This window comes from Coregonus lavaretus, assembly GCF_964263955.1.
Source record: "Coregonus lavaretus genome assembly, chromosome: 2".
NCBI lineage: Eukaryota > Metazoa > Chordata > Actinopteri > Salmoniformes > Salmonidae > Coregonus > Coregonus lavaretus.
In genome coordinates, this window is record NC_139989.1 from 30,335,499 (window position 1) to 30,355,054 (window position 19,556).

General features: G+C 42.6%; 1 protein-coding gene across 1 annotated transcript in view; it reads left to right on the forward strand.

Annotated features, from left to right (window-relative positions):
• Nucleotides 1-3,523: 3,523 nt before the first annotated feature.
• Nucleotides 3,524-19,556, forward strand: part of LOC311143399 (matrix metalloproteinase-25-like) — a gene marked incomplete at both ends in the record, with an annotated part of 31,641 nt that continues 15,608 nt past the window's right edge. Inside the window, 3 exons of the mRNA XM_084179229.1 lie at nt 3,524-3,625; nt 4,288-4,420; nt 14,723-14,870. Of these exons, the coding sequence (XP_084035355.1) occupies nt 3,524-3,625; nt 4,288-4,420; nt 14,723-14,870 (383 nt within the window). The remainder of the gene's footprint in view (nt 3,626-4,287; nt 4,421-14,722; nt 14,871-19,556) is intronic.

Below are 19,556 nucleotides of genomic sequence, written 5' to 3' on the forward strand. Positions count from 1 at the left end.
AGTAGCTCCAACACGTAACAGAAGCGCAATCACACACAAACACCGACACACACAACGAGAACTAAATAGAACACTAACGAGGACTAACTAGACACAGGTGTACAACATTAAGACCAAACCAAACGAACATGAAACATAGATCGGTGGCAGCTAGTACTCCGGGGACGACGACCGCCGAAGCCTGCCCGAACCAGGAGGAGGAGCAGCCTCGGCCGAAACCGTGACAGCTGGGTTCATGTTTGGTCAGATCATACTGTCACGATTTAAACTGAATATGAACCCAAATGCAGACAACTCCATCGAGCCAGAGAAGGTTTAACAGGTTTATTTCAAAGTTAAATTGTCCAGGTTTCCAAAAATAGGGGAAGAGCAAATCCAGGTCTACAGGGAGGGTAACAGATCCAGGGTTCTGAGCAGGAGTGGTACCGTAACGTCCTAGTGTCCGTGGTGAGTCCAAATGTGAGGTCCAATAGTGGAAAGCAGGATGGTGGTGGCAGGAGTGAAGCGGAGGCAGGAGTCAGGTTCCAATAATCTGTGGCACAGGAGAAATATAAATAGAACAGGCCAAAAACACAAGAGCGAAAACAAGCAGGTTGAGTCAGCAGCGAGACTAACATGGTCGTCTTGACTATGATCTGACGATGAGTGGCAAGTTTGACCGGGTCTTTAAGGCTGAGGTGATTATGGTGAATGAGCTGCAGCTGGAACCCTGACTCCCGCACACCAGACTTCACTCCTGCAATTAAGAACAGACAGAGGGGAGGGGGAGAGCAGAGAGAGAGAGCTACCTAGCAGCAGTAGGCCTAACATCCCTCAGCCAGGGCATTGAAAATGGGTCGTGGATGGGTATTCCAGCATGACAATGACCCAAAACACACGGCCAAGGCAACAAAGGAGTGGCTCAAGAAGAAGCACATTAAGGTCCTGGAGTGGCCTAGCCAGTCTCCAGACCTTAATCCCATAGAAAATCTGTGGAGGGAGCTGAAGGTTGCCAAACGTCAGCCTCGAAACCTTAATGACTTGGAGAAGATTTGCAAAGAGGAGTGGGACAAAATCCCTCCTGAAATGTATGCAAACCTGGTGGCCAACTACAAGAAACGTCTGACCTCTCTGATTGCCAACAAGGGTTTTGCCACCAAGTACTAAATCATGTTTTGCAGAGGGGTCAAATACTTATTTCCCTCATTAAAATGCTAATCAATTTATTGAAAAAAATGTATGCGTTTTTCTGGATTTTGTTGTTGTTATTCTGTCTCTCACTGTTCAAATAAACCTACCATTAAAATTATAGACTGATCATGTCTTTGTCAGTGGGCAAACGTACAAAATCAGCAGGGGATCAAATACTTTTTTCCCTCACTGTATGTATTTCTAATTGTCAAATAAATGAATTCATTCATTGTTCAATTTCAATACAGTTGTACTAATATGATTTAAAGTCACATTCTGCAAAAAAATATGAGTCTCTGGAAATCTTGCAGATTGTGGCTTTGTTGTATAATTTGTGTACATGCAGGTCTCCCTTGCAAAAGAGGCCTTGGTCTCAATGGGACCTTGTTAAAATAAAGGTAAAATACATATTCCCATAACTCTGTTCCTGAGAATGTACACTATATATACAACACTCACTACCGAGTTCCAAACTGCCTCTGGAAGCAACGTCAGCACAACAACTGTTCGTCCGTGGCCAAGCAGCCGCACACAAGCCTAAGATCACCATGTGCAATGCCAAGCGTTGGCTGGAGTTGTGTAAAGCTCGCCACCATTGGACTCTGGAGCAGTGGAAATGTGTTCTCTGGAGTGATGAATCACACTTCACCATCTGGCAGTCCGACGGACAAATCTGGGTTTGGCTGGTGCCAGGAGAACGCTAGCTGCCCCAATGTATAGTGGCAACTGTAAAGTTTGGTGGAGAAGGAATAATGGTCTGGGGCTATTTTTCATGGTTCGTGCTAGGCCCCTTAGTTCCAGTGAAGGGAAATCTTAACGCTACAGCATACAATTACATTCTAGACGATTCTGGTGAGGTCCCTACAGAAATGGTTTGTCTAGATTGGTGTGGAAGAACTTGACTGGCCTGCACAGAGCCCTGACCTCAACCCCATCGAACACCTTTGGGATGAATTGGCACACCGACTGCGAGCCAGGCCTGATCGCCCAACATCAGTGCCCGACTTCACTAATGCTCTTGGGGCTGAATGGAAGCAAGTCCCCGCAGCACTGTTCCAACATCTAGTGGAAAGCCTTCCCAGAAGAGTGGAGGCTGTTATAGCAGCAAAGGGGAGACCAACTCCATATTAATGCCCATGATTTTGGAATGAGATGTTCGACGAGCCGGTGTCCACATACTTTTGGTCATGTAGTGTATGTATTGCGGTCTCTCTTTCTGTAAATCCCCAGCTTTCTTCCTCTGTTTTAATGTTCCTCATAAACATCCTCTATCTAATCTATTTTTATAAACACAATACTCAGCAGGTTGGAATTCTCCCCAGGGGGTGTCGAACATCAGTTCCAGCAAACAGGGAGGAGTGGAACCCACTGTTTCAGGACATCACCCCGCCTTTCCATACTTCGCCCCCATGTTCTCCCCCATTCATATCCTCTTACAGACCCTCTATTGATTCTTTCTTACATTCCCTCCCTCCTTCTCTCTCTCCTTCATCTTGTCTGGCCCTTTACGGCGGTGGCACACAAAGATACGCATCTCTCTCCTTTGAATGAAAAATATGTGGTGAATACTGTTACCGTCTGTGTTGTGGGTTCTACTGAATTCATGTGGGTAGCTGATGTGTATGACACAGGGTCAGTTCTCTGGCCAGTTTGCCGTAGCCTGTGTACGCCGATGACGTCCTCGTTTGGCATCAATTTGGACATACTGTATGAAGGCGTTTGAACTCTTGAATTGATCATCCCCAGATCAGAGGTGGGGTATGGGTTTGATGGGGTGTGGGACAGCCCCTTTTCAGGATGGGGCGTTAGTTTCTGAGCAATATAGAGGACAAACTGTTTGCGTGTCCACCTTCTAAACAAGTGCTCTGCAGAGTCAGAGGAAACAGAAAGTGTGTGTGTGTTTACCAGAATGGAGTGGACGAGAATGAGAACCCAGAAGAAAAATGGTGGGGTGAGGCTGCTGACTATTAGTGCATCCTATTGATCTATACAGTATGTCCATCCATGCGCAGGCCCAGCCTAGTCTCAGGGGACTTAACAAGAGGAAAACACAGACAGAGACTGAGCTCTGCTAAAGAAGCATCTTCAACTATTCTGATGAACTGTTCTCCATCTTGTGCTTTCTCTGCCTACTCAGGAAAAAGGTTGTTTATAGCTATTTATCTATTTGATTCATCAGAGTTTTCCAGAGAGCTGCAAAGGTTTCAGGTTGAGTAGCCCACGAGAAGCCAGCGGTTATGAGACAAGCATTTGACTGCTTAAGTGGTTACACATTCTGTGGAATGAAACGGACATCGTGTGTTGCCCATCTTTACAAGAGGTCGTGGTGAGCAAACGCATTTTCAGGTTAGTTATGTGTTATAATCGTCTGCTGTTGGTGAGCGGAGCAGGGCTTCTTCTAACAATCTCCATCGGGCTGTGTGCCCCAACGGCTGACCAGTACTCTCGTGGAGTGGTAAGTAGGAAACCCTGCACGCTTCTTCCAGTCCAATAATGACGACCAATTGAATAACCTTCATTATGTGCATTTATGACATTCCCTCAGATTCATACGACATTCGAGATGTACAAATTAGATATTACATACGTTTTCATACATAGTATGACAATGTGGATATTGGAACAATGCCTATGTTCAATGCTAGTATTGGGATTCTACTAATGAATTACGCTAGATCCATACTGCCATTTGCACTGAATTATTTGACTGTGGTGTTGCCCGTAAATATTATGTTTCAGTTATGTGTTTTAAACATATAAAAAGATCATGGTAGTTGTGTGTTTTAAACCAAAGAAAAGCTAATTGTACTCAAATCAATGTGGGCTGGCTAATGTTTAACAATAAATTACCTAAAGTGGTGCATGTTTACAATATTGCTTGGAACTGAGGCCAGTTTCACAGTGTGTGTGTACAAAGTGTGTACATGCATGTGTGTGTATGTTGTCATTCTTGAGCTGTCTTTTTGCACAAACATTTGTGGTTCTTCCACATATACACATGCAAACGCACTCAATCACTTCCTTTCAAAAATGCTTTCTTCACATTATTGTGGAAAATATTCTGTAATATATCAATGAATTAGGAATCACTGTGTGTGTGTGTGTGTGTGTGTGGAGGACTGGCTGAGTCGGTATGGGTACCTGCCCCCTCCGGACCCTCGCACGGAGAGGCTCCAGACCAGGGAGGGCATCCAGGAAGCTCTCCGCCAGATGCAGAGGTTCGCTGGGCTAGAGGAGACAGGAACACTGGGTAAACTCTTTAGCATACTTTTGCATCCCTGAGTCTAATTATGTTAGATTGGAGAAATTTTTTTGTATTGCTAAATGGACAAAATGCCTATATTATAAATGTTATTAAACACTGTATATATTTTTTCAACATATATACAGTGGGGAGAACAAGTATTTGATACACTGCCAATTTTGCAGGTTTTCCTACTTACAAAGCATGTAGAGGTCTGTAATTTCTATGATAGGTACCCTTCAACTGTGAGAGACGGAATCTAAAACAAAAATCCAGAAAATCACATTGTATGATTTTTAAGTAATTAATTTGCATGACATTAGTATTTGATCACCTACCAACCAGTAAGAATTCCGGCTCTCACAGACCTGTTATTTTTTCTTTAAGAAGCCCTCCTGTTCTCCACTCATTACCTGTATTAACTGCACCTGTTTGAACTCGTTACCTATATAAAAAGACACCTGTCCACACACTCAATCAAACAGACTCCAACCTCTCCACAATGGCCAAGACCAGAGAGCTGTGTAAGGACATCAGGGATAAAATTGTAGACCTGCACAAGGCTGGGATGGGCTACAGGACAATAGGCAAGCAGCTTGGTGAGAAGGCAACAACAGTTGGCGCAATTATTAGAAAACGCAAGGTCCCCCTGCTCAAGCCAGCGCATGTCCAGGCCCGTCTGAAGTTTGCCAATGAACATCTGGATGATCCAGAGGAGGAATGGGAGAAGGTCATGTGGTCTGATGAGACAAAAATAGAGCTTTTTGGTCTAAACTCCACTCGCCGTGTTTGGAGGAAGAAGAAGGATGAGTACAACCCCAAGAACACCATCCCAACCGTGAAGCATGGAGGTGGAAACATCATTCTTTGGGGATGCTTTTCTGCAAAGGGGACAGGACGACTGCACCGTATTGAGGGGAGGATGGATGGGGCCATGTATCGCGAGATCTTGGCCAACAACCTCCTTCCCTCAGTAAGAGCATTGAAGATGGGTCATGGCTGGGTCTTCCAGCATGGCAACGACCCGAAACACAGAGCCAGGGCAACTAAGGAGTGGCTCCGTAAGAAGCATCTCAAGGTCCTGGAGTGGCCTAGCCAGTCTCCAGACCTGAACCAAATAGAAAATCTTTGGAGGGAGCTGAAAGTCCGTATTGCCCAGCGACAGCCCCGAAACCTGAAGGATCTGGAGAAGGTCTGTATGGAGGAGTGGGCCAAAATCCCTGCTGCAGTGTGTGCAAACCTGGTCAAGACCTACAGGAAACGTATGATCTCTGTAATTGCAAACAAAGGTTTCTGTACCAAATATTAAGTTTTGCTTTTCTGATGTACTTGTTCTCCCCACTGTATATACACTACCGGTCAAAAGTTTTAGAACACCTACTCATTCAAGGGTTTTTCTATATTTTTACTATTTTCTACATTGTATAATAATAGTGAAGACATCAAAACTATTAAATAACACATATGGAATCATGTAGTAACCAAAAAGGTGTTAAACAAATAAAAATATATTTTATATATTTGAGATTCTTCAAATAAACACCCTTTGCTTTGATGACAGCTTTGCACACGCTTGGTATTCTCTCAACCAGCTTCATGAGGTAGTCACCTGGAATGCATTTCAATTAACAGGTGTGCCTTCTTAAAAGTTAATTTGGGGAGGGAGGGTACACTGAAGATAGCCCTATTTGGTAAAAGACCAAGTCCATATTATGGCAAGAACAGCTCAAATAAGCAAAGAGAAACGACAGTCCATCATTACTTTAAGACATGAAGGTCAGTCAATATGGAACATTTTAAGAACTTTGAAAGTGTCTTCAAGTGTAGTCGCAAAAACCATCGAACTGGCTCTAATGAGCACCGCCACAGGAATGGAAGACCCAGAGTTACCTCTGCTGCAGAGGATAAGTTCATTAGAGTTACCAGCCTCAGAAATTGCAGCCCAAATACAGTGAGGGAAAAAAGTATTTGATCCCCTGCTGATTTTGTTCGTTTGCCTACTGACAAAGAAATGATCAGTCTATAATTGTTATGGTAGGTTTATTTGAACAGTCAGAGACAGAATAACAACAACAAAAATCCAGAAAAACGCATGTCAAAAATGTTATAAATTGATTTGCATTTTAATGAGGGAAATAAGTATTTGACCCCCTCTCAATCAGAAAGATTTCTGGCTCCCAGGTGTCTTTTATACAGGTAACGAGCTGAGATTAGGAGCACACTCTTAAAGGGAGTGCTCCTAATCTCAGCTTGTTACCTGTATAAAAGACACCTGTCCACAGAAGCAATCAATCAATCAGATTCCAAACTCTCCACCATGACCATGACCAAAGAGCTCTCCAAGGATGTCAGGGACAAGATTGTATACCTACACAAGGCTGGAATGGGCTACAAGGCAATCGCCAAGCAGCTTGGTGAGAAGGTGACAACAGTTGGTGCGATTATTCGCAAATGGAAGAAACACAAAATAACTGTCAATCTCCCTCAGTCTGGGGCTCCATGCAAGATCTCACCTTGTGGAGTTGCAATGATCATGAGAACGGTGAGCAATCAGCCCAGAAATACACGGGAGGATCTTGTCAATGATCTCAAGGCAGCTGGGACCATAGTCACCAAGAAAACAATTGGTAACACACTACGCCGTGAAGGACTGAAATCCTGCAGCGCCCGCAAGGTCCCCTTGCTCAAGAAAGCACATATACAGGCCCGTCTGAAGTTTGCCAATGAACATCTGAATGATTCAGAGGAGAACTGGTTGAAAGTGTTGTGGTCAGATGAGACCAAAATGGAGCTCTTTGGCATCAACTCAACTCGCCGTGTTTGGAGGAGGAGGAATGCTGCCTCTTACCCCAAGAGCACCATCCCCACCGTCAAACATTGAGGTGGAAACATTATGCTTTGGGGGTGTTTTTCTGCTAAGGGGACAGGACAACTTCACCGCATCAAAGGGACGATGGACGGAGCCATGTACCGTCAAATCTTGGGTGAGAACCTCCTTCCCTCAGCCAGGGCATTGAAAATGGGTCGTGGATGGGTATTCCAGCATGACAATGACCCAAAACACACGGCCAAGGCAACAAAGGAGTGGCTCAAGAAGAAGCACATTAAGGTCCTAGAGTGACCTAGCCAGTCTCCAGACCTTAATCCCATAGGGAATCTGTGGAGGGAGCTGAAGGTTCGAGTTGCCAAACGTCAGCCTCGAAACCTTAATGACTTGGAGAAGATCTGCAAAGAGGAGTGGGACAAAATCCCTCCTGAGATGTGTGCAAACCTGGTGGCCAACCAGGTTTGCACACAAACCTTTGCCAACAAGGGTTTTGCCACCAAGTACTAAGTCATGTTTTGCAGAGGGGTCAAATACTTATTTCCCTAATTAAAATGTAAATCAATTTATAACATTTTTAACATGCGTTTTCTGGATTTTTTTGTTGTTATTCTTTCTCTCACTGTTCAAATAAACCTACCATTAACATTATAGACTGATCATGTCTTTGTCAGTGGGCAAACGTACAAAATCAGCAGGGGATCAAGTACTTTTTTCCCTCACTGTAAATGCTTCACAGAGTTCAAGTAACAGACACATTTCAACATCAACATTTCAGAGGGGACTGTGTGAATCAGGCCTTCATGGTCAAATTGCTGCAAAGTAACCACTACTAAAGGACACCAATAAGAAGAAGAGACTTGCTTGGGCCAAGAAACACAAGCAATGGACATTAGACCGGTGGAAATGTGTCCTTTGGTCTGGAGTCCAAATAGGAGATTTTTGGTTCAAACCGCTGTGTCTTTGTGAGACGCGGTGTGGGTGAACGGATGATCTCCGCATGTGTGTTTTCCACCGTAAAGCATGGAGGAGGAGGTGTTATGGTGTGGGGGTGCTTTGCTGGTGACACTATCAGTGATTTATTTAGAATTCACACTTAACCAGCATGGCTACCACAGCATTCTGCAGAGATACGCCATCCCATCTGGTTTGGGCTAAGTGGGACTATCATTTGTTTTTCAACAGGACAATGACTCAACACACCTCCAGGCTGTGTAAGGGCTATTTGACCAAGGAGAGTGATGGAGTGCTGCATCAGATGACCTGGCCTCCTCTATCCCCCGACCTCAACCCAATTGAGATGGTTTGGGATGAGTCGGACAGCAGAGTGAAGGAAAAGCAGCCAACAAGTGCTCAGCATATGTGGGAACTCCTTCAAGACTGTTGGAAAAGCATTCCAGGTGAAGCTGGTTGAGAGAATGCCAAGAGTGTGCAAAGACACGGCAGTTGGAACCAAAAATCTCAAATTTGGACTCCAGACCGAAGGACAAATTTCCACCGGTCTAATGTCAATTTCTCGTGTTTCTTGGCCCAAGCAGGTCTCTTCTTCTTATTGGTGTCCTTTAGTACTGGTTTCTTTGCAGCAATTCGACCACGAAGGCCTGATTCACACAGTCCCCTCTGAACAGTTGATGTTGAGATGTCTGTTACTTGAACTCTGTGAAGCATTTATTTGGGCTGCAATTTCTGAGGCTGGTAACTCTAATGAACTTATCCTCTGCAGCAGAGGTAACTCTGGGTCTTCCATGCCTGTGGCAGTCCTCATCATAGCCAGTTTCATCATAGCGCTTGATGGTTTTTGCGGCTGCACTTGAAGAAACTTTCAAAGTTCCTGAAATTTCTGTATTGACTGACCTTCATGTCTTAAAGTAATGATGGACTGTCGTTTCTCTTTGCTTATTTGAGCTGTTCTTGCCATAATGTGGACTTGGTCTTTTACCAAATAGGGCAAACTTCTGTATACCCGCCCCTACATTGTCACAACACAACTGATTGGCTCAAACACATTAAGAAGGAAATAAATTCCACAAATTAACTTTTAAGGCACACCTGTTAATTGAAATGCATTCCAGGTGACTACCTCATGAAGCTGGTTGAGAGAATGCCAGGAGTATGCAAAGCTGTCATCAAGGCAAAGGGTGGCTATTTGAAGAATTTGAAATATAAAATATATTTTGATTTGTTTAAACACTTTTTTTGGTTACTACATGATTCCATATGTGTTATTTAATATGTTTGATGTCTTCACTATTACTCTACAATGTACAGAATTGTAAAAATAAAGAAAAACCCTTGAATGAGTAGGTGAGTCCAAACTTTTGACTGGTACTATATATATATATATATATATATATATATATATATATATATATATATATATATATATATATATACAGTGGGGAAAAAAATTATTTAGTCAGCCACCAATTGTGCAAGTTCTCCCACTTAAAAAGATGAGAGAGGCCTGTCACTTTCATCATAGGTACACGTCAACTATGACAGACAAATTGAGGAAAAAAAATCCAGAAAATCACATTGTAGGATTTTTAATGAATTTATTTGCAAATTATGGTGGAAAATAAGTATTTGGTCACCTACAAACAAGCAAGATTTCTGGCTCTCACAGACCTGTAACTTCTTATTTAAGAGGCTCCTCTGTCCTCCACTCGTTACCTGTATTAATGGCACCTGTTTGAACTTGTTATCAGTATAAAAGACACCTGTCCACAACCTCAAACAGTCACACTCCAAACTCCACTGTGGCCAAGACCAAAGAGCTGTCAAAGGACACCAGAAACAAAATTGTAGACCTGCACCAGGCTGGGAAGACTGAATCTGCAATAGGTAAGCAGCTTGGTTTGAAGAAATCAACTGTGGGAGCAATTATTAGGAAATGGAAGACAAACAAGACCACTGATAATCTCCCTCGATCTGGGGCTCCACGCAAGATCTCACCCCGTGGGGTCAAAATGATCACAAGAACGGTGAGCAAAAATCCCAGAACCACACAGGGGGACCTAGTGAATGACCTGCAGAGAGCTGGGACCAAAGTAACAAAGCCTACCATCAGTAACACACTACGCCGCCAGGGACTCAAATCCTGCAGTGCCAGACGTGTCCCCCTGCTTAAGCCAGTACATGTCCAGGCCCGTCTGAAGTTTGCTAGAGTGCATTTGGATGATCCAGAAGAGGATTGGGAGAATGTCTTATGGTCAGATGAAACCAAAATAGAACTTTTTGGTAAAAACTCAACTCGTCGTGTTTGGAGGACAAAGAATGCTGAGTTGCATCCAAAGAACACCATACCTACTGTGAAGCATGGGGGTGGAAACATCATGCTTTGGGGCTGTTTTTCTGCAAAGGGACCAGGACGACTGATCCGTGTAAAGGAAAGAATGACTGGGGCCATGTATCGTGAGATTTTGAGTGAAAACCTCCTTCCATCAGCAAGGGCATTGAAGATGAAACGTGGCTGGGTCTTTCAGCATGACAATGATCCCAAACACACCGCCCGGTCAACGAAGGAGTGGCTTCGTAAGAAGCATTTCAAGGTCCTGGAGTGGCCTAGCCAGTCTCCAGATCTCAACCCCATAGAAAATCTTTGGAGGGAGTTGAAAGTCCGTGTTGCCCAGCTACAGCCCCAAAACATCACTGCTCTAGAGGAGATCTGCATGGAGGAATGGGCCAAAATACCAGCAACAGTGTGTGAAAACCTTGTGAAGACTTACAGAAAACGTTTGACCTGTGTCATTGCCAACAAAGGGTATATAACAAAGTATTGAGAAACTTTTGTTATTGACCAAATACTTATTTTCCACCATAATTTGCAAATAAATTCATTAAAAATCCTACAATGTGATTTTCAGGATTTTTTTTTCTCATTTTGTCTGTCATAGTTGACGTGTACCTATGATGAAAATTACAGGCCTCTCTCATCTTTTTAAGTGGGAGAACTTGCACAATTGGTGGCTGACTAAATACTTTTTTCCCCCACTGTATATATATATATATATATATATATATATATATATATATATATATACACACACTACCGTTCACTACCACTTCGAAATGTCCTTGTTTTCCATGAAAACATACATGAAATGAGTTTGAAAAGGAAATATAGCAAAATGCATAGGAAATGTAGTCATTGACAAGGTTAGAAATAAAGATTTTTAATATAAATAATAATTGTGTGCTTCAAACTTTGCTTTCATCAAATAATCCTCCATTTGCAGCAATTACAGCCTTGCAGACCTTTGGCATTCTAGTTGTCAATTTGTTGAGGTAATCTGAAGAGATTTCACCCCATGCTTCCTGAAGCACCTCCCACAAATTGGATTGGCTTGATGGGGACTTGTTAACGTACCATACAGTCAAGCTGCTCCCACAACAGCTCAATAGGGTTGAGATCCGGTGACTGTGCTGGCCACTCCATTATAGACAGAATACCAGCTAACTGCTTCTTCCCTAAATAGTTATTGCATAGTTTGGAGCTGTGCTTTGTGTCATTGTCCTGTTGTAGGAGGTAATTGGCTCCAATCAAGCGCCGTCCACAGGGTATGGCATGGCGTTGCGAAATGGAGTGATAGCCTTCCTTCTTCAAGATCCCTTTTACCCTGTACAAATCTCCCACATTACCACCACCAAAGCACCCCCAGACCATCACATTGCCTACACCATGCTTGACAGATGTAATCAAGCACTTCTCCAGCATCTTTTCATTTGATCTGCATCTCACTAATGTTCTTCTTTTTGATCTGAACACCTCAAACTTCGATTTGTCTGTCCATAACACTTTTTTCCAATCTTCCTCTGTCCAGTGTCTGTTCTTTTGCCCATCTTCATCTTTTCTTTTTATTGGCCAGTCTGAGATATGGCTTTTTCTTTGCAACTCTGCCTAGAAGGTCAGCATCCCGGAGTCGCCTCTTCACTGTTGACGTTGAGACTTGTGTTTTGCGGGTACTTTTTAATGAAGCTGCCAGTTGAAGACCAGTGAGGCGCCTGTTTCTCAAACTAGACACTCTAATGTATTTGTCCTCTTGCTCAATTGTGCACTGGGGCCTCCCACTCCTCTTTCTATTCTGGTTAGAGCCAGTTTGCGCTGTTCTGTGAAGGGGTAGTACACAGCGTTGTACGAGATCGTTTCTTGGCAATTTCTCGCATGGACTAGCCTTCATTTCTCAGAAAAAGAATAGACTGACGAGTTTCAGAAGAAAGTTATTTGTTTCTGGCCATTTTGAGCCTGTAATCGAACCCACAATTGCTGATGCTCCAGATACTCAACTATTCTCAAGAAGGCCAGTTTTATTGCTTCTTTAATCAGCACAACAGTTTTCAGCTGTGCTAACATAATTACAAAAGGGTTTTCTAATGATCAATTAGCCTTTTAAAATGATAAACTTGGATTAGCAAACACAACGTGCCATTGGAACACAAGACTGATGGTTCCTGATAATGGGCCTCTGTACGCCTATGTAGATATTCCATAAAAAATCAGCCGTTTCCAGCTACAATGTCTACACTGTATTTCTGATCAATTTGATGTTATTTTAATGGACAGAAAAATTGCTTTTCTTTCGAAAACAAGGAAATTTGTAAGTGACCCCAAACTTTTGAATGGTAGTGTATATATACAGTGGGGAAAAAAAGTATTTAGTCAAAAAAGATAAAAAAAGATAAAAAGATGAGAGAGGCCTGTAATTTTCATCATAGGTACACGTCAACTATGACAGACAAAATGAGAAGAACAAAATCCTGAAAATCACATTGTAGGATTTTTAATGAATTTATTTGCAAATTATGGTGGAAAATAAGTGTTTGGTCAATAACAAAAGTTTCTCAATACTTTGTTATATACCCTTTGTTGGCAATGACACAGGTCAAACGTTTTCTGTAAGTCTTCACAAGGTTTTCACACACTGTTGCTGGTATTTTGGCCCATTCCTCCATGCAGATCTCCTCTAGAGCAGTGATGTTTTGGGGCTGTCGCTGGGCAACACAGACTTTCAACTCCCTCCAAAGATTTTCTATGGGGTTGAGATCTGGAGACTGGCTAGGCCACTCCAGGCCCTTGAAATGCTTCTTACGAAGCCACTCCTTCGTTGCCCGGGCGGTGTGTTTGGGATCATTGTCATGCTGAAAGACACAGCCACGTTTCATCTTCAATGCCCTTGCTGATGGAAGGAGGTTTTCACTCAAAATCTCACGATACATGGCCCCATTCATTCTTTTCTTTACACGGATCAGTCGTCCTGGTCCCTTTGCAGAAAAACAGCCCCAAAGCATGATGTTTCCACCCCCATGCTTCACAGTAGGTATGGTGTTCTTTGGATGCAACTCAGCATTCTTTGTCCTCCAAACACGACGAGTTGAGTTTTTACCAAAAAGTTCTATTTTGGTTTCATCTGACCATATGACATTCTCCCAATCCTCTTCTGGATCATCCAAATGCACTCTAGCAAACTTCAGACGGGCCTGGACATGTACTGGCTTAAGCAGGGGGACACGTCTGGCACTGCAAGATTTGAGTCCCTGGCGGCGTAGTGTGTTACTGATGGTAGGCTTTGTTACTTTGGTCCCAGCTCTCTGCAGGTCATTCACTAGGTCCCCCCGTGTGGTTCTGGGATTTTTGCTCACCGTTCTTGTGATCATTTTGACCCCACGGGGTGAGATCTTGCGTGGAGCCCCAGATCGAGGGAGATTATCAGTGGTCTTGTATGTCTTCCATTTCCTAATAATTGCTCCCACAGTTGATTTCTTCAAACCAAGCTGCTTACCTATTGCAGATTCAGTCTTCCCAGCCTGGTGCAGGTCTACAATTTTGTTTCTGGTGTCCTTTGACAGCTCTTTGGTCTTGGCCATAGTGGAGTTTGGAGTGTGACTGTTTGAGGTTGTGGACAGGTGTCTTTTATACTGATAACACGTTCAAACAGGTGCCATTAATACAGGTAACGAGTGGAGGACAGAGGAGCCTCTTAAAGAAGAAGTTACAGGTCTGTGAGAGACAGAAATCTTGCTTGTTTGTAGGTGACCAAATACTTATTTTCCACCATAATTTGCAAATAAATTCATTAAAAATCCTACAATGTGATTTTCTGGATTTTTTTTTCTCAATTTGTCTGTCATTGTTGACGTGTACCTATGATGAAAGTTACAGGCCTCTCTCATCTTTTTAAGTGGGAGAACTTGCACAATTGGTGGCTGACTAAATACTTTTTTCCCCCACTGTATATATATATATATATATATATATACATATATATATATATATATATATATATATATATATATATATATATATATATATATAAAGAGAGTGAGCCTGGATATCGGCATCTTGGTTTCTCCACTAAAATAATCACACACCGTAACTGTTATTGTACACACTGATGAAAGTATAGAATATAATTATAAAAATATGAATGTCCTCTCTATCTCTCCCCCTATCTCTCTCTCTGTCCCCCCACCCTCTCCTCCCTCAGACCATGCTACTCTTTCTCTGATGAAGACCCCTCGCTGTTCCCTGCCTGACATTGTTGGAACAGAAGACCTGAGGAAGAGAAGGAGGAAGAGGAAAAAGAGATATGCTTTGACCGGGCTGAGCTGGAAAAATAATGATATCACCTGGAGGTATGATGTCACTGTCACTCTGAATGCTGATTGGCTGACAGCTGTGGTATATCAGACCGTATACCATGGGTATGACAATAAATTACTGTTTACTGTTCTAATTACGTTGGTAACCAGTTTATAATAGCAATAAGGCACCTCGGGGGTTTGTGGTATATGGCCAATATACCACGGCTAATGGCTGCATCCAAGCACTCCGCGTTGCGCTGTGGATAATAACAGCCCTTAGTCGTGGTATATTGGCAATATACCACACCTCCTCGGGTCTTATTGCTTAATTATACCAGTTACCAGATTCCGAATTAACTTAGTTACCAGATTTCGAAACAACTCAATTACCAGCTGTTTACGTGGCACATACTAGGCCATACTAGTCTCCACTCGATTTAACGTTTAAAAAACATACAGATGCGCTAGTTAAAAAGCTAAGGTTTAAAGTGGGTTTATTTTTTAGAAATAGGTCTTGCCTCTCCCTAAATAGCAGGAAGCAGATTGTACATTCAACTTTCCTGCCAGTTCTTGACTATTGTGACACCATTTACCAGAATGCAGCAGCCACTACTCTTAAACCTTTGGATGCCATCTACCATAGTGCCGTTCGTTTTATCACAGGTGACAGTTTTAATACTCATCACTGTATCCTTTATCAAAAGGTTGGCTGGTCCTCATTAAAGTCCCATAGATCACTTCATTACTCCCTTTTTGTTTAAAAAGCTATACTACTAAGCTTCCGACTTAACTAACTTATTAAAGTATAAAAGAATGAGATACCAAACCCGTTCACAGGATTGGTTAACTCTTGAAGTTCCTCGGGTCTCCACCGAACTAGGATAATCCGCTTTTAGTTTTAATACACCTCATTGCTGGAACCAACTACAAAGCTGTCATCAAGGGAAAGGGTGGCTATTTGAAGAATCTCAACAATAACATATTTTTTAACTATATGCTTAATTTAGAGTTATTAATGTAACTGTAGTTGTTCTACAAACATTGGGCTATACAGTGCCCTCCGCTGATATTGGCACCCTTGGTAAATCTGAGCAAAACAGGCTGTGAAATGTTTTTATTTGCTGTTTATCCTCTTGGTCTTTCATTCAAAATATTCACAAAAATCTAACCTTTAATTGAAGTAAAATGATTGAAAAAAATAAATGTGAAATTTACTCCGAAACATGTGTGCCACAATTATTGGCACCCCTACAAATTATTTTCAGTAAAATCTAACTGAAGTTTATTCCCATTCATATTTTATGTTTTTAAGTTCACCTGAGTGATTAGGTACACTTAAGTGGTAAGCCATGACTTCCTGTTTCACTGGGGTATAAATATGAGGTGACACACAGGCCAAGTTCTCATAGTCATCCATCATTATGGGAAAGACCCAAGAATACAGTAATGATGTGCAACAAAAGGTTGTTGAGCTGCACAAATCAGGAAATGTCTATAAAAAAAATTGCTCAACAGTTGAAAATGCCCATTTCCACTATCAGGGCAATAATTAAGAAGTTTAAGCAACTGGAGATGTTAACAATCGGCCTGGAAGAGGACGTGTGTCTATATTGACCCCACGCACAGTGAGGAGGATGGTTCGAGTGGCCAAAAAATCTCCAAGGATCCCAGCTGGAGAATTGCAGACGTTAGCTGGGTCTTGGGGTCAGAAAGTCTCCAAAACTACGATCAGACATAACCACAAGTTGTTTGGGAGGGTTGCCATAAAAAAGCCTTCATCAAACAACAAACTCAAGCGCCTACAGTTTGCCAAATGTTACTGGAACTTTCAATGGGACTGGGTTCTATAGTCAGATGAGACCAAAATATAGCTTTTTGGAAACAAACACCAGAGGTGGGTTTGGCATAGACAGAAAGATAGCCATGCAGAAATGTACCTCATCCCCACTGAAGTATGGTGGTGGATCTTTGATGTTGTGGGGCTGTTTTGTCTTCCAAAGGCCCTGGACAACTTGTTAGGATACATGGTATCATGGACTCCATCAAGTACCAGCAGATATTACATCAAAACCTGACTGCCTCTGCTAGGAAGCTTAAACTGGGCCGTGGTTGGATCTTCCAGCAGGACAATGATCCAAAGCATACCTCAAAATCAACACAAAAATGGTAAACTGACCACAGAATCAAGGTTTTGCCATGGCCATCCCAGTCCCCTGACCTAAACCCCATAGAAAACCTGTGGGATGAGCTGAAGAAGAGAGTCCACAAGCATGGACCTCGGAATCTGAAGGATCTGGAGAGATTCTGTATGGAGGAATGGTCTCAGATCCCTTGCCATGTGTTCTCCAAACTCATTACGCATTATAGGAGAAGACTCTGAGCTGTTATTTTGGCAAAGGGAGGTTGCACAAAGTATTGAATGAAGGGGTGCCAATAATTGTGGCAAACATATATTTGAGAAAAAATATTTGTTTTATGATAAGAATAATTTTTTTCTTTCAATTATTTTACTTTAATTAAAGGTTAGATTTCTGTGAATATTTTGAATGAAAGACCAAGAGGATAAACAATTTTTTCTTTCAATTCACAGCCCGTTTTGCTCATATTTACCAAGGGTGCCAATATTAGTAGAGGGCACTGTATGTTTTGATTTTTAATACATTGTAAGGCTGCATGATGCGACTCTAATGATGATTTGAAAAATGTCGCTTGAAAGGCATGAGCTCTGCTTAGTTTTTTGCGCAGGCACACACTACATCAGTCACTTATTCACAATTTGACAAGCACTTGATAATGCCTAGAATTTCACGGCGGCATCCCCTTTGTGTGGCCGTAATGCACCCTAAAAAAATGAAAGTGCATGTCTGCGCATGTCCTTATCCATCAAGATGGCGCCGGAGGAGATGGTTGCCGTTTTACGGCCCTCTAACTGTGTGTTTTTTCGCGTTTTTTGGAATTTATTCTGTACATAATGTTTCTGCCACCGTCTCTTATAACCAAAAAGAGGTTCTGGATGTCAGGACAGCGATATCTCACCTCGTATTGGACGAAGGTTTTTTCTTCAACGAGTCAGAAGCAAAGGATATTCTACAGACACCCGACAAGGCCCAAATCCCTGTCATTCGCATGAGAAAGAGACAGAGATATCGTGGACGTAGGTCGGGGTGCCTTGTAAGGATCCGACGGCGAGCGAGTAATCTGCCTCTTCTATCAATCCTATTAGCCAACCTACAATCATTGGAAAACAAAATGGACGACCTAAGATCAAGGATATCTTCTGTTTCACCAAGTCGTGGCTGAACGACGACATGGATAACATACAGCTGGTGGGATATACGCTACATCGGCAGGATAGAACGGCTGACTCCGGTAAGACAAGGGGTGGCGGTCTGTGTATATTTGTAAACAACAGCGGATGCATAAAATCTAATACTAAGGAAGTCTCGAGGTTTTGCTCGCCTGAGGTAGAGGATCTCATGATAAGCTGTAGACCACACTATTTACCAAGAGAGTTTTCTTCTATATTTTTCATAGCTGTCTATTTACCACCACAAACCGATGCTGGCACTAAAATTGCACTCAATGAGCTGTATAAGGCCATAAGCAAACAGGAAAACGCTCATCCAGAGGCAGCGCTCCTAGTGGCCGGGGACTTTAATGCAGGGAAACTTAAATCCGTTCTGCCTAATTTCTATCAGCATGTTAAATGTGCAACCAGAGGACAAAAAAACTCTAGACCACCTTTACTCCACACACAGAGACGCATACAAAGTTGTCCCTTGCCCTCCATTTGGCAAATCTGACCATAATTCTGTCCTCCTGATTCCTGCTTATGAGCAAAAACTAAAGCAGAAAGCACAAGTAACTTGGTTAATAAGGAAGTGGTCAGATGACGCAGATGCTAAGCTACAGGACGGTTTTGCTAGCACAGACTGGAATATGTTCCGGGATTCTTCCGATGGCATTGAGGAGTACACCACATCAGTCACTGGCTTCATCAATAAGTGCATCGATGACGTCGTCCCCACAGTGACCGCACGTACATACCCCAACCAGAAGCCATGGATTACAGGCAACATCCGCACTGAGCTAAAGGGTAGAGCTGCCGCTTTCAAGGAGCGGGACTCTAACCCGGACGCTTATAAGAAATCCTGCTATGCCCTCCGACGAACCATCAAACAGGCAAAGAGTCAATACAGGACTAAGATTGAATCGTACTACACCGGCTCCGACAGGGCTTGCAAACTACATTACAGACTACAAAGGGAAGCACAGCCGCAGGCTGCCCAGTGACACGAGCCTACCAGACGAGCTAAATCACTTCTATGCTTGCTTCGAGACAAGCAACACTGAAGCATGCATGAGAGCATCAGCTGTTCCGGTTGAATATGTGATCACGCTCTCCATAGCCGATGTGAGTAAGACTTTTAAGCAGGGCAACATTCACAAGACCGCAGGGCCAGACGGATTATCAGGACCTGTATTCCGAGCATGTGCTGACCAACTGGCAAGTGTCTTCACTGACATTTTCAACATGTCCCTGACTGAGTCTGTAATACCAACATGTGTCAAGCAGACCACCATAGTCTCTGTGCCCAAGAACACTAAGATAACCTGCATAAATGACTACTGTTATTTTATTTTACTGCTGCTCTTTAATTATTATTATATATATTTCTTTACTTATATATTTTTACCTTATTTTTTTCTTTAAACTGCATTGTTGGTTAAGGGCTT